Source organism: Archocentrus centrarchus, chromosome 11 (assembly GCF_007364275.1).
Source record: "Archocentrus centrarchus isolate MPI-CPG fArcCen1 chromosome 11, fArcCen1, whole genome shotgun sequence".
Taxonomy (NCBI): Eukaryota; Metazoa; Chordata; class Actinopteri; order Cichliformes; family Cichlidae; genus Archocentrus; species Archocentrus centrarchus.
The window spans coordinates 295,540-317,956 of record NC_044356.1 but is presented as its reverse complement, the minus strand read 5'-3'; the positions used below and the strand labels follow the sequence as shown (position 1 = coordinate 317,956).

General features: G+C 42.8%; 1 protein-coding gene across 1 annotated transcript in view; it reads left to right on the top strand.

The window, feature by feature from the left end:
• The window catches only part of LOC115788647 (protein MTSS 1-like), an 86,572-nt gene that overhangs the window by 56,708 nt on the left and 7,447 nt on the right, over window positions 1-22,417 (top strand). The window contains exons 4-11 of the mRNA XM_030741772.1: window positions 6,602-6,686; window positions 9,685-9,776; window positions 9,871-9,945; window positions 10,173-10,184; window positions 18,639-18,796; window positions 19,118-19,225; window positions 19,794-19,891; window positions 21,297-21,516. Coding sequence (XP_030597632.1) covers window positions 6,602-6,686; window positions 9,685-9,776; window positions 9,871-9,945; window positions 10,173-10,184; window positions 18,639-18,796; window positions 19,118-19,225; window positions 19,794-19,891; window positions 21,297-21,516 — 848 coding nt within the window. The remainder of the gene's footprint in view (window positions 1-6,601; window positions 6,687-9,684; window positions 9,777-9,870; window positions 9,946-10,172; window positions 10,185-18,638; window positions 18,797-19,117; window positions 19,226-19,793; window positions 19,892-21,296; window positions 21,517-22,417) is intronic.

The following is a 22,417-nucleotide window of genomic DNA, read 5'->3' as shown; positions in this document are numbered from 1 at the left end:
CTCATTTGAGACTTTGTTTTGTTTTGTTTTCACTTGCTGAGAATCCAGCATGGAAGATTTAACTGAGCCAAAAAGCTCAGCAATCCATCAAAGCCACCCATACAGTGATATTATTTCATCTTAAATTTGTGTGGGATAACCCCTCTTTGTTGTCCCTTTGATAGCTCTTAGGATGGTGGAGAGGAGACAGAAGTGAGAGAAATGAAGAGAGAGGGTGTGACAGACGTGTCAGAGAGAAGATGGAAGCAAGAAATGGGGAAGGGAGAGGAGTGGTGCAATGCAGTGTTCACCCACCCCAACCAACAAGCACGTTTACACACTATGCTTGTGAGGGACTTTGCTGATGATATTCCCTTAAGAGTTAAACTGAGACCACAATACAGGGTATTAAGAAAAAACATTGTAAGATACAAGTCAGCATATTAAGAACTGCAGAATTCAAATAAAGTTGAAGTCAGAGTTTGAAAGGGAATGTGGTTGTTTAAAGTCTGTACATGTACCGTATAGGAAGACGATCACTGACAGGTGTTAGAGGAGTTGCTGGATCTACAGGCTGAGTTGTGGTGAACTTTTCCCCAGGAGGGAGTGTTCTACCTGCAGGAGAGAGAGGATGACCATCTGGCCCATTTGGGTGCCTGTGGAGCTTCTGCTGCAATGACAATCATCTCCTCTAAATCCTGCCAGAGTGTCCCTGAGCAACACACTCAAGGCTGAATGCCATCCATCCCCAGAACTATGGAACTTGATTGACTTTATAGAAAGTTATCAGATCTTTTGATTGTGTCTTTTGCCTTTTTTGCATTATTAAATACAGTAAAATATTTATTTGACTCCTATGTTTGTAGGTTTGGTTATTGGGTGGCTCTTTGGGAACAAAAGCGCCTTGAGGTTGTTGTGATTTGGCGCTATATAAATAAAATTGAATTGAATTGAATTGAACAGACACAGCTACCTTATTTGGCCTTTATGAATTTTATCCAGAATTTTTTGAGTACCATGTCTCTCTCTGTCTAATAATAATAATAATAATAATATCTCAGATTACACAACGTAACAGAGAACTCTGAGTCAGCTTAAATTCTCAGAGGTATGGCAAGCAATCCAAAATATTCAGAACAGTCTTTCTACCAAGTGCACTGATGAAGAAAACTGGTGTTTAAAGTGCAGTGACACCAAATACACTGTTCAAAAAAAATAAAGGGAACACTCAAATAACACATCCTAGATCTGAATGAATGAAATATTCTCATTGAATACTTTGAAAAAAAAGTTGAATGTGCTGACAACAAAATCACACAAAAATCATCAATGGAAATCAAATTTATTAACCAATGGAGGCCTGGATTTGGAGTCACACACAAAATTAAAGTGGAAAAACACACTACAGACTGATCCAACTTTGATGTGATGTTCTTAAAACAAGTCAAAATGAGGCTCAGTATTGTGTGTGGCCTCCACGTGCCTGTATGACCTCCCTACAATGCCTGGGCATGCTCCTGATGAGGTGGCAGATGGTCTCCTGAGGGATCTCCTCCCAGACCTGGACTAAAGCATCCGCCAACTCCTGGACAGTCTGCGGTGCAACGTAACGTTGGTGGATGGAGTGAGACATGATGTCCCAGATGTGCTCAATCGGATTCAGGTCTGGGGAACGGGCGGGCCAGTCCATAGCTTCAATGCCTTCATCTTGCAGGAACTACTGACACACTCCAGCCACATGAGGTCTAGCATTGTCCTGCATTAGGAGGAACCCAGGGCCAACCGCACCAGCATATGGTCTCACAAGAGGTCTGAGGATCTCATCTCGGTACCTAATGGCAGTCATGCTACCTCTGGCGGGGACACATGGAGGGCTGTGCGGCCCTCCAAAGAAATGCCACCCCACACTATTACTGACCCACTGCCAAACCGGTCATGTGGAAGGATGTTGCAGGCAGCAGATCGCTCTACACGCCGTCTCCAGACTCTGTCACGTCTGTCACATGTGCTCAGTGTGAACCTGCTTTCATCTGTGAAGAACACAGGGTGCCAGTGGCAAATTTGAGAATCCTGGTGTTCTATGGTAAATGCCAAGCGTCCTGCACGGTGTTGGGCTGCGAGCACAACCCCCATCTGTGGATGTCAGGCCCTCATACCATCCTCATGGAGTCAGTTTCTAACCGTTTGTGCAGACACATGAACATTTGTGACCTGCTGGAGGTCATTTTGCAGGGCTCTGGCAGTGCTCCTCCTGTTCCTCCTTGCAGAAAGGCGGAGGTAGCGGTCCTGCTGCTGGGTTGTTGCACTCCTACGGCCTCCTCCATATCTCCTGGTGTACTGGCCTGTCTCCCAGTAGCACCTCCAGCCTCTGGACACTACGCTGACAGACACAGCAAATCTTCTTGCCACAGCTCACAGTGATGTGCCATCCTGGATGAGCTGCACTACCTGAGCCACTTGTGTGGGTTGTAGAGTCCGTCTCATGCTACCACGAGTGTGAAAGCACCACCAACATTCAAAAGTGACTAAAACATCAGCCAGAAAGCATAGGTACTGAGAAGTGGTCTGTGTTCCCCACCTGCAGAACCACTCCTTTGAGTGTGTCTTGCTAATTGCCAATAATTTCCACCTGTTGTCTATTCCATTTGCACAACAGCATGTGATTGTCAGTCAGTGCTGTTTCCTACAGTAAGTGGACAGTTTGATTTCACAGAAGTTTGATTTACTTGGAGTTATATTGTGTTGTTTAAGTGTTCCCTTTATTTTTTTGAGCAGTGTATTTTCTAAGTCCACTGTTCACAGTGGTGTACAGTGTCAAATCCAGAGGCTTTCCTTGGCTAATATAGCATGATTTTGTGTGCAGATTTTTGACGGTGATGGTGAAGATTACCTGGGTTGAGATCTGGGTGACTTTGAGGGTCTTACCCTTTCAGTTCATTTGTATTGATGAAACTATGGATGGACTAAGAGGCTGCATCAAGCCCCGGAATGAGATAAATATGGAGGATTCTGAATTATGAATCATGTAAAGCTTCTCAAAAGAAGTCCAATGATCAGAAAATATGCAGCTGGAAATTAACAGAATGGGCCCATTTAAATGTTTTTTTTCTTTTTTCTTGGGTTTTTTTGGATAATGTGCAGATCCAGCACACATCTGAAAGATGCCAAACACACACAGAATTATAACTGCACTGCAGTTTGTCTTAGCACGCGCACGCTATATTGTGTGTGTGTCTGTGTGTGTGCGTGTGTGTGTATGTGTGTGTGTGTTTACATTCTCTTACAGATTTGCTTTCTCAACCATAAGCTGATAGTATTTATTATTGCTCTTGATTACAAACTGGTTGAGTCAAAGCTTGTTAAAGCATGTGCTTTGTATCTGTCATGTTGAGGTGGATTGTTTTTTTTTTTACAAATTATTAGGAACTTCTTACTTGTTAACGTCACTCACTGGGCACTTCATTGGGTGCCAGTATGGTTTGGACCCTCTTTTGTCTCCAGAGTTGCTTTAATTCTTCAAGGCACACATTCAACCTTCCTCAGAGATTTTGTCCACATTGACATGATAGGATCACACAGTTGCTGCATATTTGTTAGCTGCACATCCATGTTGTGAATCTCCCATTCCATCATATCCCAAAGATGCTCTGTTGGATTGAGATCTGTGGAGGCTATTTGAGGACAGTACCCATCAATGGGCCCAAAGTGTGCCAAGACAGTATCACCCACACCATTACTCCACCAGAACCTGTGAGAATTGTAGCCTCAGTTTCATGTTCTTAGCTGACAGTAGACATTTTCTTTTTTCAGTGTAGAGATGGTTGTGTAGTAAAATTCCAGCAAATTGGCAATTTTTAGAAACAGACCAGCCCATCTATGCCTTTTCCAAAGTCACTTATATCATCTTTAACATTCTGATGACGCCCTCACCCACTGCATCACAGACTACATGAACTTCTGTGTGGAGAACACTGTGCCAACCAAGAAGGTACGGTGCTTCTCCAACAATAAACCGTGGGTGACCCCAGAGCTGAAGGCCCTGCTGAACGAGAAGAAGAGGGCCTTCAGATCTGGAGACAAGGAGGAACTGAGGAGAGTGCAAAAGGATGTGAAATACAAGATCCGGAGAGGCAAAGAGAGCTTCAGGAGGAAGATGGAGGAACAGCTCCAACATAACAAAGTCCGAGAAGTCTGGAGAAACATGAAAAAAATCTCTGGCCACTTCGAGGACAATGGAGGAGCCACAGTGTCTGCTGACCGGGGGTGGGCTAACGACCTAAACCTGTTTTTCAATAGATTTGACTCTGGGTCGTTGACCACCTCCCCCACCCCTCAGCTCCCATCTGCCCCCCTCCGTATGCTGACCCCCCTCTCTCCTGGTGTAGTGCTATCATTGCCTGCACTCTCCACACCCTCACCTACAGCGGAGCCAGCCCCACCACCCACCCCAACCCAGCCTCACATCCACCTCACAACTGATCAGGTGAGAAGTCAGCTCAGAAAGACGAAGATCAGGAAGGCAGTGGGTCCAGATGGAATCAGCCCCAGACTGCTCAGGGACTGTGCAGACCAGCTCTGTCAGGTGGTCCTGCATATCTTCAACCTGAGCCTGAATCTGGAGAGGGTTCCTGAACTGTGGAAGACTTCCTGCATAGTTCCAGTGCCAAAGATTGCACAGCCCAGGGAGTCCAACCACTACAGACCTGTGGCCCTGACTTCTCACCTGATGAAGACCATGGAGAGGCTCATCCTTCATCACCTCCGCCCACTGGTGAGCTCAGCGCTGGACCCCCTGCAGTTCGCCTACCAGCCCGGCATTGGGGTGGACGATGCCATCATCTACCTGCTGCACAGATCCCTCTCTCACCTAGAGCAGGCAGGAAACACTGTGAGGGTCATGTTCTTTGACTTCTCCAGTGCTTTCAACACCATACAGCCTGCACTACTGAGAGGGAAGATGGAGGGAGCCGGAGTAGACAGTCAGCTGACGGCATGGACCATCGACTACCTCACCAACAGACCACAGTATGTGAGGTGCCATGACTGTATGTCTGATGTGGTAGTCTGCAGCACGGGGGCGCCACAGGGCACGGTCCTCTCACCCTTTCTGTTCAGTCTGTACACCTCAGACTTCAGGTACAACTCGGACCACTGCCACCTACAGAAGTTCTCAGATGATACGGCCATCATTGGATGTGTATCAGATGGGAACGACCAGGAATACAGGGGGGTCATCAGTGACTTTGTCGGCTGGTGTGAGAACAACGCACTCCAAATCAACGCCAGCAAGACGAAGGAGATGATCATAGACTTCAGGAGGAAGCCACCCCCTACAGCACCGGTGAACATCCAGGGAAAGCATATTGAGACAGTGGTCTCCTACAAGTACCTGGGTGTTCATCTCAATAACAAGTTGGACTGGACTACAAACACAGATGTCCTGTATAAGAAGGGCCAGAGTCGACTCCACCTGCTGAGGAGACTGAGGTCCTTTGGTGTCTGCAGGACTCTGTTAAAGACCTTTTATGACACAGTGGTAGCATCTGCCCTTTTCTATGCAGTGGCCTGCTGGGGGGGTGGATGCACCGAAAGGGACAGGAGCAGGATCGACAAACTGGTGCGGAGGTCTAGCTCTGTGTTGGGATGTCCTCTGGAGTCTGTGATGGTGATGGGTGAGAGGAGGATGTTAGCAAAGCTGACATCCATCATGGACAACCCCCATCACCCTCTGCATGAGACCGTGGGTGAGCTGAGCAGCTCCTTCAGTCAGAGACTGAAACATCCTCGCTGCAGGAAGGAGCGCTTTCGCAGGTCATTCATCCCAACAGCAGTTAGACTGTATAACACTTCATAATGTCTTGAGTCACTTGGACACTTACCTCCTCTGCCATCACTTTATCCTTACAGTCCAGATACATTTTATTTATTACACTCACCCATATAATGCATACCATGTATGCTGTGTACCTTACCGGCTACAAATGTATATAATATTTTGATATCTGTATATAGTGTTTTGATGTGTGTGTATATGTGTGTATATGTACATGTGTGTATTGACTATATATTTTCTGTATATAGTGCTTATGTATATGTGTATAGTGTTTTTCTATTTTATTTTATTCTATTCTATTTTTAGTTTTCTGTACTGAGCTGCTGTAATGCGCAAATTTCCCCGTCGTGGGATCATTAAAGTTTTATCTTATCTTATGCTTGGTCTGAACTTCAACAGGTCATCTTGATCGTGTCTGCATCCCCAAATGCACCAAGTTGCTGTCATGTGACTATTAGACGTTTGCGTTAACAAGCAGTTTAACAGTTGTAGATAATGCAGTAGCTAGTGAGTGTATATGGTAATGACAAAGTATCTTGGTAAGGAGTTGTTTATTTTAAAGAAAACCTTGGTGCTGTCTAATCATTTTCAACATCTTAAGAGGTTAAAGCAATAGATATAGGCAGAAACCTCAGGATTAAAAATGCAAGGATGCATCAGATGCCTATAACAGGATATACTGAAGGGTACTTTTAGTTGTGACAATGTGTCGGTGCTGAAACTCTTCTAGTCATCTGCAGTTCCAGACCTGACTGACAGATTTTCCACTGTGTCTGTCTTTGCTTTCAGGAGGGACCCGGGACATCGGTTCAGCCCTCACCAGGATGTGCATGAGGCATCGCAGCATTGAGGCCAAACTGCGCCAGTTCTCCATGTGAGTAAATGTGTGTGTGTGTGTGTGTGTGTGTGTGTGTGTGTGTGTGTGTGTGTGTGTGTGTGTGTGTGTGTGTGTGTGTGAGTGTGAGTGAGATGAACAGGAGTGTCCTCCCAGCTCTCCATGGCAACCTGCTCCTCCTGCTTCAGCTTTTTAGAACCTCCATCTTGGTCCCTCACTCCTTAGACTCTGATTCAATCTAATGACTGGGTGAAAATAATTATCCAGATCATTTTTATAAATACACCTTCATCCATCTTCCTATCACCTCCTTTCTGCTTTTTACTAATCCAGTTTACAATACAGTATCAGGCTCAGTCAGTCCTGCTGTGGCCACATTCCTTTCACCAGCTTTCTTTTTCTGTCAGCACAGTTTTAGAGACCATTATTATGATACTGTTGATTAATTGATTAGTGAAAGGATCAGAAAAGAAAAAAAAAGAACTGGCTGTTGCTCATCTAGTGTGGGGGGTTCTGTTCTTTGCAGTGTTTTTCCTCCCTGTTTATACATCCATTAAATATTATTCTATAACTTTATCAGTAATTAACTGTTATGGATCTATAAGTGGCACAGATGTAGCAACAGTTTCACACTGCTTGAATGATGACTTATGGAATGCAACTGCACTGACTTACTTCATAGATGGAACAGGAGTGAAAATTAGCTTGTCTGCTTAGCTGCTAAATAACCATGAACTCCACAGAGTCATCTGAGCTTGGAATGAATGCTGATTGTTCCCTTTCCAAGTTAAGACAAGAGCCAGATGTTACTGCATTAGTATTAAAATTTAAAAGGGGTTTTATTCTCTTCACCTGTAGTCAGAGTATTTATTCTAGACTATTGTTTCTAAAACTGTGAGGGCTGCTGTTGGTATGCGGATGACCAAGGATGTGGAAACTATGGAAACTAATTTGAATAAATATGAGTCTGTAGGAAAAATAAGCAAAGCTGCCATGCTGACCTTTTATTTCATTCTAATTCAAGTTACATCTGTCTTTATTGTTACTAATTGGTTAAAAAAAATGTGTAGTGTTCTGTGTGGCCTTTTACGGCTTCTGAAGTCAGGGGTGCCAGAAGAACCACTGTTCTAATCAAACAGCAGTCTGATGACCACATCTGACCATGGAGCAGAAACTTTTGACCCCCAGAGAACAACTTTTGACCCCCGAGGTCTCACATTCTTTTAATGTTGAGCATATGTACGGCAGATGAAAATGTAAATGCAAGGCTCATGTAAATCCCAGTAAACGTGACCTTGTAAGAAGAATCTCTGCTCTGAGAATATATTCCTCCTATAAACAGCTTTATGAATCAGTTCAATTCTTCATTCAAGGAAATAAATAAATACATTGATTAAAAAAAGAAATTAAAGGAACACTTTGAAAGCACATCAAATCTCAATGAGGAAAAAAAAATCATGCTGATATCTATACTGACGAAGACTGAGTAAAGTGTTAGGAACAAAAGGATGCCACATCCTTTGATAGAAATAAAAATTATCAACCTAAAGAGGCTGAATTCAAAGACACCTTGAACGTCAAAGTGAAAAATTGATCCAGCAGCCTGGCCTGTTTTGCTGAAATTTCATTGCAGCAAATCAGAATGGTACTCAGTAGTTTCTATGACCCCCACGTACTTGTATGCATGCCTGATGACGTAAGGGCACGCTTCTAATAAGACGACGGATGGTGTCCTGGGGGATCTCCTCCCAGATCTGGACCAGGGCATCACTGAGCTCCTAGTCTGAGGTATAGCCTGGTGGTGTCGGATGGACCCAAACAGAATGTCCCAGAGGTGTCCTATTGGATTTAGGTCAGGTAAGCACTGCATACAGTGCTTGATCCAGGCAGTTCCTGGTACTTGATCCTCCAGGAACTGCCTGCATACTCTTGCCAATTGAGGCTGGGCCTTGTTGTGCACCAGGAGGAACACAGGACCAATACACCAGCATAGGGTCTGACACTGAGTACAAGGATTTCATCCTGATAGCTAATGGCAATCAGGCCTAGCCAGGCCTAGTCTATAAAGATCTGTGTGTCCCTCCATGGATATGCCTCCCCAGACCATCTCTGACCCACCACCAAAACCGGTCATGCTGAACGATGTTACGTTCTCAGCAGCTTTCACGTCTGTCATGTGTTTCCTGCCTTCATCTTTGGAAAGCACAGGGTGCCAGTGCTGGGCCTGCCAATTCTGCTATTCTATGGCAAATGCCAATTGGGCTCCACAGTGCCAGGCAGTGAGCACAGGGCTAGAGGACGTTGGGTCCTCAGGCCACCCTCATGAAGTCAGATTCTGATTGTTTTGTCAGAGACATTCACACTAGTGACCTGCTGGAGGTCATTTTGTAGGGCTCTCACAACGCTCATCCTGTTCATCAGATATGGGTCCTGCTTATGGATTGAGGACCTTTTACGGCCCTGTCCAGCTCTCCTAGAGTAACTGCCTGTCTCCTGGAATCTCCAGGTAATCACCTCATGCTACCAGTAGTGACACTGACCCTAGCCAAATGCAAAACTAGCAAAACAGATAGAAAAGAAGTGGAGGGAAACATGTCACTGGCCTCCACCTGTAAAACCATTCCTGTTTTGGAGTTTGTCTCATTGTTGCCTCTCTAGTGCACCTGTGGTTAATATCATTAACACCAAAGCAGCTGAAGCTGATTAACAAACTGCCCTCATGCTTTAGATACTATATGCACACATAAATTAGGTCTGTATACTTAAAAAATATCAACTTCTTTGATTTCTGAATGTGCAACAGTCCTGTCAGTAATGAAACACTGCAGCTAATCATCCTGGTAATAATACCCACACACAACTGCATTAAAAGATTTACTCTGGCCTTCACCTTTAATTCAATTTGTGTTGTGTTGCCTTTGCTGCAAATGGGAGAGCTTTGAACTTTGTGTGTGTGTGTGTGTGTGTGTGTGTGTGTGTGTGTGTGTGTGTGTGTGTGTGTGTGTGTGTGTGTGTGTGTGTGTGTGTGCACTTTCAGGGTGTTTCTGGACTGTCTCATCAACCCTCTACAGGAGCAGATGGAGGAGTGGAAGAGAGTAGCCAATATTCTGGATAAAGACCATGCCAAAGGTTTCACACACACACACATAAAACATGTACATATAGCTCAGACTTCACACACTGTTTGCATTCACTCTGTGCATATATGTGCTTTCTTCTCCAGAGTACAAGAAAGCCCGTCAGGAGATCAAGAAGAGATCATCAGATACTCTGAAGCTGCAGAAGAAAGCTAAAAAAGGTTTGTTCTCTAAGTTATGTTCAAGTGTCTTTTCACAACAGCACTTTTTAAAAAGTGCTGCTGAGAGGGGCTGTAGTATTTTGCTGTGAACCCGTCATAATTAAACATGTTTGGTATTTGTGGGAAAATTCAATAAGTAGTCGTTTTAAAGGGTGTGAGCATGTAAACACTAATATTGTGTTTTTCTTTCTTTCCTTTGGCATCCCATCATGCTTTGCTCTGTCCAGCTGATGTTTTTGGTAAGTACACCCCCCCACCCCCACCCCCCATCCTTAGTTTCTTGCTCTACTGTATAATACATGATTCTTCTGCAGATATGAAAAAAGCTCACGCGACTGCTGTTTGCCATTTTTACTTCTCCATGTTTAGTCTGAGTGTGGTTTTAGAGTGTGAATAAGAGAAAAGAGGGTATTACAATTTTTGACAATAATGCGGAGGGCAGAAGTTAAAGGATTGTGAATATACCATTAGGGAGAATATGGGACAGTTAGACTAACACCTCCAGCTCAGTCAAACATTTGCTTTTGCAATTCACATCCAGCTCACTTTGAGCCACTGAACCTTGTTCCCACACTGTTTAGATGTTTGTGTGACTCACACAACAAAGACTAGAGTCACACTAAACATGAGTCTTCAAAGGAAATATTTTCATTGCTTTTTCAGGAAAACACTGTTAACCAGTGTGACTCAGCCGTAAACACAACATGTGGTCCTGTTAAAAACTGACAGAATACTTACTCTGATAGTCGGCTGGGATGAGGGTCAGGACCTCCAAGTCTGAGGCCATGGTTCCCTCCCAGAAAATGGCAAAATGCTCCCTCTAGGTTGTGGAGAGAGGCTACCTCAAGCAAAGGAGTTTTTTGGGATCTTAATCACATGTGATGAAGCAGATGGAGCATTAGTTGGACCATCAGATTGGTGTGGTGTCAGCAGTAGTGAATGTGTTATACCAGTCATGGTGAAGAAGGAGCTGAGCTGAAAGGTGAATCTTTTGATTTACCAGTCTATCTACACCCCAACCCTCACCTGTGGTCATGAAATCTGGGTGAGTGTAGAATGTAAGTGAATGTAAACAGCTAGAACTAATTTTGTCTGTAGGCTTGCTTGGCTAAGCTAAGGAGGAGGAGCTCAGACATCCGGAGGGATATTGGAGCAGTTGCTACTGCATGTGAAAAGCTGGTGTTTCTGGTTAGGATGCCTCCTGGGCACCTCACTTCGAAGGTTTCTGACTGGGAGGAAACCCTGAGGTATACCCAGAGAAGGACGTCTGGAATGCCTTTGCATGGATGGACTTTGACAGTTCTTGATCCAAATGCTGCAGCTACTATTACTAGCTATTTTTACTCATAGGGATAGAAAGAGAGAGCAAATTTATCCCATACTATCTTCTCTTCTTTGGCTCCCTGTTAAAACCAGAATACAATTTTAAATTCTTCTTCTCACATAAAATAATCAGGCCTTGTATTATCTTAAAGACCTCATAGTACCATATCATCCCAATAGAGCATTTCTCTCTCAGACTGCTGGCTTACTTGTGGTTCCTAGGATACTTAGGAGTAGAATGGGACGCAGAGCCTTCAGCCTCTCTTCTGTGGAACCAGCTCCCAATTTGGATTTGGGAGACAGACACCCCTCTATTTTTAAGATTAGGCTTAAAACTTTCCTTTTTGATAAAGCTTATAGTTAGAGCTGTCAGAGTATGAATGTTAGATAGACAGGTGTAGAAGGAAGTGCTTTTAAGAATGGGTGTGGATGGGTAAATGCAAAACGTGTTGTATAAAGCGCTTTGAGTGCTCAGCTAGAGTAGAAAAGCGCTAGTCCATTTACCATTTACTCTGTTTATACCCCACTCTGCATTTAATCATGAGTCATTATTAATTTCTGGCTCTCTTCCACAGTGTGTCTTTTGCCCTGTCTGTCTCCCCTCAGCTCCAACCAGTCGTGCCAGATGAGCCTAGTTCTGCCACAGCAGAAATTAATAACTCATGATTAAATGTAGTGTCAATAAGACAAAGTGTTTAGGTTGCATAGATTATCAGTAATGTGTGAGATGTGAGCAAAAAGTTCAGAGAACAGCTCCATAAAAATCAAAAGCTTTAACTAATTTAAAATTAGCTGGTCTTCTGTTCTTCTCAGGCATATCCAGATAGCTTCCACACTGTTGCTTATTTTAGATGGTGCCCTGGGAGGCTTATTAGCTCTAGCCCCTACATCTTCCTCTAACAGCAGCAAGTGCAGTGCAGTGCATACTGCATCCTGTGTGAAATCACCATTACCCTGTGCACTGTGCTATTTCAACCATGGACCTCAAACTTATTCAAAGAGCAAAGGTAAACTTGTGTTTCATTATAGGTGATGACAGCTAGGTCTCCAGCTACAACTGAGCAGATTTTCAAGCCTAAAGGCACCAAAAAAAATTTCATATTTTTTCAACATTCACAGTTGTAGATAGATGGTGGATTTATCCTCCAGGGTCAGACTGTCAATCTCTGTGAATCTCTTAAGCGCAGAATCCTAGATTTTCTGTTTAATAAAGGACTTTACTAAATTGTTTTAAAATAATTTTTAGATTAGTAGAGGGAATGGGCTATCTCAATATTACTGCTTTGTTCTGCTGAGCTACAAAGAACCAAAACAGGCTCTGCTTTTAGAACAATCTGTTCCAGTCTGAGTGATCGTACTGAAACAAGCCTTATTATGACTGGAAACAAAAGCTTGTTGTTGCTGCCAACAAAGGACTCGATGGTTTCCAGCTTTGAATTAGGCTTTCAAGAAAAAATAAACAGGACCCAGGATTGACCCCAGAGGAACTTCAGATGTGGTCGAGTTGCTTCAGTCCTCAGGTCCTCCCAGCCTGTCATTACTGCGCAAGGGGAAACTCCCTCTGCACTGGTGTGGATGTCACAAGGGGAGAGGACATGGAGAAGTTACAAGAAAGGAAAATAGGATGAGGAGGAACTTGTGCTTGAATGAAATGAATGTAATGATAGAGGGTGAAGGACTGATGAAAACTGAAAAATGTGGGGAAATCTGTGATGAGTAAGAGTTAATATGATGAGAAAAAGATTCAGGAAAACCACCTCAGTTTATGTTTATAGTGCCGGCATGGGAGCAGAAACAGATCGAGTTTAAACAGGAAAGTTGAAGGACAAACTGTTGATACAAAGCTGGAAATGCACCACGGCTTGACTAAAGCGGTGGGTCATGTGAAATTAGCTCCAGCGTGCCCTCATAGACATCACCATGTTGTGCTGAACTTAAAACGGATGTTATACACTGCTATAGATTTTATTAAAGTATCTTATGGGATCCTGGAGTTGCTGATATTTGAAAATCTTGTAGCTGACAGTTTGCAATAATTTGTGTTCATTTCTCTCTTAAATTCAAATATGTGGATATGTTTTATATATTACATTTATACTGTATTCTTGTTAAGAAAATTCAACTTTTAAAACTGGGTACTCATTTTTACCACCCTTTTCACAAAAAATAAACAATATAATGTTTGTTTGTTTGTTTGTTTGTTTTTGTTTGTTTTTTTATTGTGCTGGGATGCACCATGGTTCAATTCAATTCAATTCAATTTTATTTATATAGCGCCAAATCACAACAAACTGTCGCCTCAAGGCGCTTTGTATTGTGGGTAAAGACCCTACAATAATACAGATAAAACCCAACAGTCAAAACGACCCCCTATGAGCAGCACTTGGTGACAGTGGAAAGGAAAAACTCCCTTTTAACAGGAAGAAACCTCCATCAGAACCAGGCTCAGGGAGGGGCAGGCATCTGCCGCGACCGGTTGGGCTGAGGGGAGAGAAAGACATGCTGTGGAAGAGAGCCAGAGATTAATATCAATTAATGATTAAATGCAGAGTGGAGTATAAACAAAGTAAATAAGGTGAATGAGAAACAGTGCATTATGTGAACCCCCCAGCAGACTAGGCCTATAGCAGCATAACTAAGGGATGGTTCAGGGTCACCTGATCCAGCCCTAACTATAAGCTTTATCATAAAGGAAAGTTTTAAGCCTAATCTTAAAAATAGAGAGGGTGTCTGTCTCCTGAATCCAAGCTGGAAGCTGGTTCCACAGAAGAGGCGCCTGAAAGCTGAAGGCTCTGCCTCCCATTCTACTCTTAAGTATCCTAGGAACCACAAGTAAGCCAGCAGTCTGAGAGCGAAGTGCTCAGACTGGTTCAGTACTTCTTCTTTTGGCTGCTCCCTTTTGGGGTCACCACAGCAGATTATCTTCCTCTGTCTCACCCTCCCCTAGCATCCTCTTGTGTCAGATCAACTGCATATCCTCCTTCACGCATTCATTAATCTTGTCTGTAGTCTAGTTTTTTCTTCTTCCCTGGCAGCTTCATCTTCAACATACTTTGTCCAGTATATTCACTATCCCTCCTCTGCACATGTCAAAAACATCTCAGCCTTGCTTCTCTCACTTTGTCTCCTAACTGCTCACAAGACAAAGATGCTTCTGGCCATAGTACTGATCTGATGCACAGCCTTCAGACACTTTACACCTTTGGTCTCTGTCATAGCCTGACCCATAGAAACCAAGCTGATGATTGTAAACATGGAAGTTGATAATTGAAGTTTGAGGTGCGTGTTAAAAATGTCAGAGAAGGACGTCTACAGAGTGATCTGAAAGATGGCACTAGCTTTCCAGAAGCACACAAGGAGACTATCATAAAAGGAAGATTAGCCAAATTTAAATCAGGTGTCCTATGTATAATTCCACACATAGCAGGAAAGTTATGTGATGTGTGGAGTTGTGGAACTTCTCAATTTAGCCTTGTAATCTTGTGGAGAAATAGGTATAGAAAGGACAGGAAGAACAGGACGAAAAAGGGAAAGTAAAGCATGCAGAAATGTCTAGAGTTAGACAAAAGGAAAAAATGAGGAGATGGTGAGATAAACAGAGAATATAAGGGTGATGTTCAACTGGAAGCATCTTGTTTGAATTCCGTGGGAAACCTGGTATTATATTCCCATTTCTGGAAGCACGTCTTCACCATCTCTTTCCTTTTTATCACTGAGGGCTGTTCTTGGAAAAGTCTTACAGAGAGACAGCATGCTCTCCCGTCTATCAGCCCGACCGCAGAAGCCAGCTTTGGATCTCACTGGAGGAACTTTAATTGCATGTTTATGTCTGTCCTCAAATCCAGAAGATGAGATTACCAAACGATCACTTTAAAGAGGAGAAACTGAACCCCAAAGCACCAAAATGAAGGAAAAAACAACAATTGTCAGTTAGTAGTGAAATTAGCTGATCTTGTCACACAGACATGAATGTCACTTTGAGGTCTAGAAAATTGCAGCAGGCATTTTTCAGTCTGTTCTGTCATGTCGTATTGTCAGCAGAGTCATGAAAAGACAGAGTAATAATGTGTTGGTCTGTCTCTTAATGCTTTCTGCCCACTGTGGGCCTCAGCACCAAGCAGACTACAGGAAACATTTGTATTAGGAATGTACAAATAAGTAATTTAATTTCTAATGAGGCTCATTATTTTCCTTAGACAAAATAGTCAAAGTGAAGAAATGGTGGATTTTGGAGGGGGACTATTTTTGTGATGGGTTAATTCAGATTTGGTGCTCTAGTGAGTATTTAGGGCAGCAGGACAATCTGAATCAAAGTAAACCTGTGTCCATGGTTATGATCCTTGTCACTCAGTTTAACAGTGCAGCTCACTGAATTGTTCTCCGGGGATGACAAGAAGCTGTTAAGAAGCAGTCTTTTCAGGGAACATCTTGCTTATTTCAGCAAGATGATGCCAAACTTTTTATGCATGTGTTACAGCACAGCATGACTATGTCCTCAGATGGTTAATTGACCGGCATGTATTTCAGATCCATCACTTTTCATTATAAAACTGATAAAACTGAAATTCTTGTTCTCGGCCCCACAAATCTTAGAAACATGGTGTCTAACCAGATACTTACTCTGGATGGCATTACTTTGGCCTCCAGTAACACTGTGAGAAATCTTGGAGTCATTTTTGACCAGGATATGTCCTTCAATGCACATATTAAACAAATATGCAGGGCCGCTTTTTGCATTTGCGCAATATTTCTAAAATTAGAAACATCCTTTCTCAGAGTGATGCTGAAAAGCTAATTCATGCATTTATTACTTCTAGGGTGGACTATTGTAATTCATTATTATCAGGCTGTCCTAAAAGCTCCCTGAAAAGCCTTCAGCTGATCCAAAATGCTGCAGCTAGAGTACTGACAGGGACTAGAAAGAGAGAGCAGATTTCTCCCATATTGGCTTCTCTTCATTGGCTCCCTGTTAAATCTAGAATAGAATTTAAAATTCTTCTCCTCACATACAAGGTCTTGAATAATCAGGCCCCATCTTATCTCAAAGACCTCATAGTACCATATCACCCCAACAGAGCACTTCGCTCTCAGACTGCTGGCTTACTTGTGGTTCCTAGGATACTTAAGAGTAGAATGGGAGGCAGAGCCTTCAGCTTTCAGGCGCCTCTTCTGTGGAACCAGCTTCCAGCTTGGATTCAGGAGACAGACACCCTCTCTATTTTTAAGATTAGGCTTAAAAATTTCCTTTATGATAAAGCTTATAGTTAGGGCTGGATCAGGTGACCCTGAACCATCCCTTAGTTATGCTGCTATAGGCCTAGTCTGCTGGGGGGTTCACATAATGACTGTTTCTCATTCACCTTATTTACTTTGTTTATACTCCACTCTGCATTTAATCATTAATTGATATTAATCTCTGGCTCTCTTCCACAGCATGTCTTTTCTCTCCCCTCAGCCCAACCGGTCGCGGCAGATGACTGCCCCTCCCTGAGCCTGGTTCTGCTGGAGGTTTCTTCCTGTTAAAAGGGAGTTTTTCCTTTCCACTGTCGCCAAGTGCTGCTCATAGGGGGTCGTTTTTGACTGTTGGGTTTTCTCTGTATTATTGTAGGGTCTTTACCCACAATACAAAGCGCCTTGAGGCGACAGTTTGTTGTGATTTGGCACTATATAAATAAAATTGAATTGAATTAAACTTGCTTTCCCATTGATGCTCATCAAGAAAAAACGAAGACTTTAGATAGTCTTTAAAAAATGTACTTTTGCTATCTGAACACTAAAATGTGAGCACTCTTGCAGGAACATTGATGCTATTTTTCAGACAATTGTATGGTCAGTTGATCTGAAGGTGGTCAAGCAGTGTAATGATGATGTATGACATGACCCACCTTCACAATACCAAAAACACAGGGTTAAATCTGAAGTTCCTTCACTAAGTCCTAAATCCTGTTTCATAGATACTCAGGTAAACAGAAGAGGGGAAAAAGAGGAAAGCATGCTTGGAATTACTGTTGATTCACCAGGGATGTTGCCTTATACACATGCGTTCAACTGAGAGAAGACATTTCCACCCTGAAGTGATGTAGAAAATGTACAAATTGGAACATACAAATTCCCCAGAATGCAGGAAATGAAGTGTCTAATACTCAAATTATTTTTTTAGGGGAAAACTCCCAGATGCCCCACATACTCTGTCCCCTTTAGCGCTCTGGGAAACGTACGCCCATGGTTCACCTCAATTCCTGAAACAATGTTAAAAACTGTTCTCAGTGTTGCTCTGTGTCACAAAGTAAATTAACAAATCCACTTACTGTCACCATAGGGAGATATGATTAAACCATAATACGCTCCCCGATTCATCCGCCCCATGTCACAATGGTGATGTCAACACATGAAATCCTCTTTAATCTTCTGTGTCAAGTATAATACAGCTTCAGTATGAGCCTCGGAGCAAAGAAACATTGAAATATTTGCTCAGACTTAAAAATAAACCAGAAACATTTCATAAAAGCAGAGATGTAATTTCAAAATGGCAAATATTATTGATGTGTGGTGCATTTTTAGTTGGTTGCCAGCAGTTGTTTGTCACCAAAGAGTAAAGACTAGTTTAATACTTTAATGTGGTTAATGGTTTGTGGGAAGTTCTATTGTTTTAAATTATTTGGATGACTGTAGTTTCAGACCAGGCTGTTCTCTGAGAACTGGATTTCACAGCTGGTTGATCATCTGCTGTAGCTGTGAGGCTTCCTCCTCTTTGGTTCTCTTCCATCCATAGTCACTATGTGGAGTTTGTACATCTGAGCCAAGATGGACTGAACTGATTTATTTAATGCCACACAGACTCACATGCAGTTTTGTGAGAATAGATTTAGATAACTTTGATATTATCTTTTGGAGCCCTGCAACAGGGTACAATCCGCCTCTCACCTTATGGCAGCTGGGAAAGGCTCCACCTGTTTTTTCAAGTTTTGTTCTTTTAATGTTTATTTATTTGTAGCAATAACCTCATTTCCTCAAGAAGTTTTACCTTTTACCAATAACCCCACTGTAAATGATAATATGTTTGTAATGACTCGCCCGATTAAATAAAGGCACAAACTGTGGTACAAATTGGTATTGCATGAGAGCACAGCCCAGCCCCATTTCAAATTCAGCTGGGATCATTTCAAAACAAAACATAGATGTTTTTGGCATAGCATGGTTGTTTCTTCATGTTCTGTTGATAAGTTTAGCCCCCATTCACACAGGCCTGGAGACCAGTTGGTAATCACCGGCTGCTAGGGAACAATGATGTATTCCCCGATCAGTTGGCAAGTGGCTGTTTGAGGTTGCTTGCTGTCATTGGGTGAAATTGGTCACCTGTTTGTGTTCAGGCCGTGGAGACCTGCAGCCTCAGCTGGACAGTGCCATGCAGGATGTCAGTGATAAGTACCTGCTGCTGGAGGAGACGGAAAAGCAGGCAGTGAGGAGGGCACTGGTGGAGGAGAGGAGTCGCTTCTGCTGCTTCGTGTCCATGCTGCGGCCCGTCATGGTCAGTGATGCATTCAAACTGTTTACACATCTAAACCACGCAGATGGAAAAAAGATACACTGGATGTTTGGGAGTCCTAATCAGAGGCACACAGCAGCTCTGTGAACCTTTGAAGAATCACCTGGCCGAGCATGTTTGTACTTTCTGTATTTCTGGTCGTCCGCAGCTGTAATCAAATTGTAAATCTCTGACAAACATCAACTCCTACTCCTTCTGTGCTGCAGATCACTCATCAAACCTCTGAAGTAGCTGCAGTGAAGTTTCAGTCTCAAAGTTGTTTCTTTGTAGAATTTGCAGCTGACGTTTGTTGGTGTGTCTCAGGAGGAGGAGATGTCCATGCTGGGGGAGATCACTCACCTCCAGACACTGGCAGACGACCTGAAGACACTAACCATGGACCCACACAAGCTGCCTGCCTCCAGTGAGCAGGTAATTGTGCTGCTGTGAGGGGTTATGTTACCACACAATCAAACAGTTTCTCCTCTCTTATTAAAGTGTCTCAGCTTCATTCTTGTCTGTTCAATATACCACAGAGGTTTTTCTGCAGGCTTTTCTCTTTCTTTTTTCAGATAGTAATGAATATTTGCACCTGATGTGAAGCCAAACACAGGCTTGAAATTCTAGCTTGAAATTTTAAATTGTTTTGTGTTCACTTTTAATCTTCTTTAAGATTGATTAAAAGAACGTCTGAGTTTTTAGATCCTTCCACCTGGATGCATCCAGGTTGCACCCTGATCAAATATTTGCAGCTAATTTCCCAGTCCATAATTACACCTTATAAACAGTAAAGACTAAACATCAAAGAGTGTCACCTGCACACTCAGCGCTTTCTTCTCCACTGCTGTTCAGTGCACCTTCAGGCACTCTACCTGCTGATCTTACAGTCAGTGGTAACCCTGCCTGTCAACACTCCTTCCTTTCACCTGACTACACATAAACACCCTCTCAATAATTTCACATCATAGAAATGATTCAGTGCAGTTTTTTTTCTCTACAGGTAATTGTAGACCTGAAGGGCTCCGAGTGCACCTGGTCCTACCAAACTCCTCCCTCTTCACCAAGCACCACTGTATCCAGGAAGTCCAGCATGTGCAGGTTAGTTAAGTAGCTGCAGCAAACTGATGATTATCTCAATAAGGTGCCTGTCCTCTGCTGCCCCCCTATGTTTTATAAGTGGAACTGCAGCTTTTCATCACTGATTTCTAGAAAGTTTTGGTTCATTGAAGAGAAGACAGGGTTCCACTGACTGTTGTTTTATCATCGTGTATTATTTCAGTCCTTACAAAAGTCACAATAAATTATACCTGAAATATAATGTTTTCCACTGATAAAAGGGAAAAGGTAGCGTGGTGGTTAGCACTGCTGCCTCACAGTTAGAATAACATCCAGAAGGTCTGGGTTTGATTCCACCTTTGGCCCGGGCCGCTCTCTCTCTGTGTGGAGTTTGCATGTTCTGCCCATGTCTGTGTGGGTTTCCTCCAGGTACTCCAGTTTCCTCCAAACAGTCCAAACACATGCACTTACTGGGGTTAGGTTATTTGGCTACTCTAAATTGCCCATAGGTATGAGTAGGAGTGTGGATGGTTGTCTGACTCTCTGTGTTGGCCCTGCGACAGGCTGGCGACCTGTACAGGGTGTACCCTGCCTCTTGCCCCATGACAGCTGGAATAGGCTCCAGCCCCCCCACAATCCTGAACAGGATAAGTGGATGAGAATGGATGGATGGTATTATTTCAGTACTCACAAAAGTCACAATAAATTATACCTGAAATTATGATGTTTTCAGCTGATGAAAGGGAAAAGGAGAGATAAAGCAGATATTTTTCCTGACTTTTCAAATGTAGGCCCCTGAGAGCTGGTCCCTGTGTTGGTTCTTTGTGTAAGCAAATAATTAAAGCTGTAAGGGATTGTAGAGCGGTCAATGTATTGATCCAGATTTTCACAAAGAAGATTATGAAGATTTGAAGATTATGGTTCTTGAAGTCAGCACTTCTTCAAATCTAAATTACTCACCATAGTTCATCTTTAGTGGATTCTGCTTCAGCCTGTCTTTAAAGCTTGGCTCTTGATGTCCATGTAGACAGTGCAAAACAACCCAAAAGCACACAAAAATCACAAATTAAACACCTTCTTTAATCTGATGATCTAAAATTTAAAAACTGTAGACCCTGTTTAACTGATAGCTTTTTGAAGCCAGAAGTATTGAATGGTCTTTAGAGCCACCAGATCTCAATCCAGACTAACACCTATGAAAGATTTTGGGGCGATGTGTTGGACAGCATCCTCTACCACATCATCCAAACACCAAATGAGGCAATATGGTTTGCAAGAATGGCATCCATCTCTCCTGCTGAGATCCTCCTGAAGCTGTCCTGGCAGCATGTAGTGGACTAACATGTTACAGAAACACATTATGTTGTTGTTTAAAGTTTAAAAGCAATGTTCAAACACAGATTTCCTTCTTTCTAACATTCATTTTTCTCCTTCTCTCCTCCCACAGCAGCCTGAACAGCGTTAACAGCAGTGACTCTCGCTCCAGTGGCTCACACTGTCACTCCCCGACCTCCCACTTCCGTTATCGTGCCTCCTCTTCCTCCTCAATGCTGCCCCAGCAGACACCCGCCCGCCTCTCTTCGATCTCCTCACATGACTCTGGATTCATCTCCCAGGATGCCTTCCAGTCCAAATCCCCTTCACCAATGCCTCCAGAGACCCTACAGGTAACAAAATTCACAGCTGAATACTTTTACTTATCAGCTCATTGAGAATAAACACCAAGAAATAAACCAGTGAAGGTATGAAAATGTTTGCCGTGTGTGTGTGTGTGTGTGTGTGTGTGTGTGTTTGCTGAGTCACCTCAGTGACATCGTGAAGACAGATGGTTTCCAAAATGGGGGGGGGGGGGGGGGGGGGGGGGTTCAAATTTAAAGGCGTGTCTGTGATTTTGTGTTTTTGTTTTTGTGTAAACATTTTTTTTTCTTCTGTCTGTCACGTTGGAGGAATTCCAATAAAATTATTTTTGGCATTTTCACACTTTCCCCACCAGTTTTTCTAAATACTGCTGTCATTTTTTGGTAATCAGTTAATTTATGAATCAAATAGCTCTGACCCAAACATAATAAAGTCTCACCAGTCTAAAAAGGCACAACAAAAATGGTAAGTGCTTCATTAAAGCATCATTTATTTATTGCTACATATTTACTGAAAGGTCAGATGGTGTTGGGATTGTCCACTTGTTCACTATATAGTCCATGATGCCTGTCAGTCAGCCATTTTGTCATTGTTTGATGCTAGTAGAAGTGGAACGATCCTTTTCAAAGCATGTTTTGTTAGATTTGACTGGTGATCGCACACATGCAGTTTTTGTTTACTGTTTACTTTTGATAATTCTGCCCAAATAGCTGTTTCAAGATGGCTGTTGATTGGCAAGATGCACCACAAACAGGGTGCAGAAGCTGTTTGCTGTATCCACTGCAGCGCATCTAGTTCAGCCACGCTATATTTTAAATGAAGCCATTTGTGCCCAGACATACATTTTTTATTTTATTGCTGTGCAGAGATATTAATTGCAACATTGCGCCATATTAAAATATTAAGTGCAACATTAATTAAATATCCAAA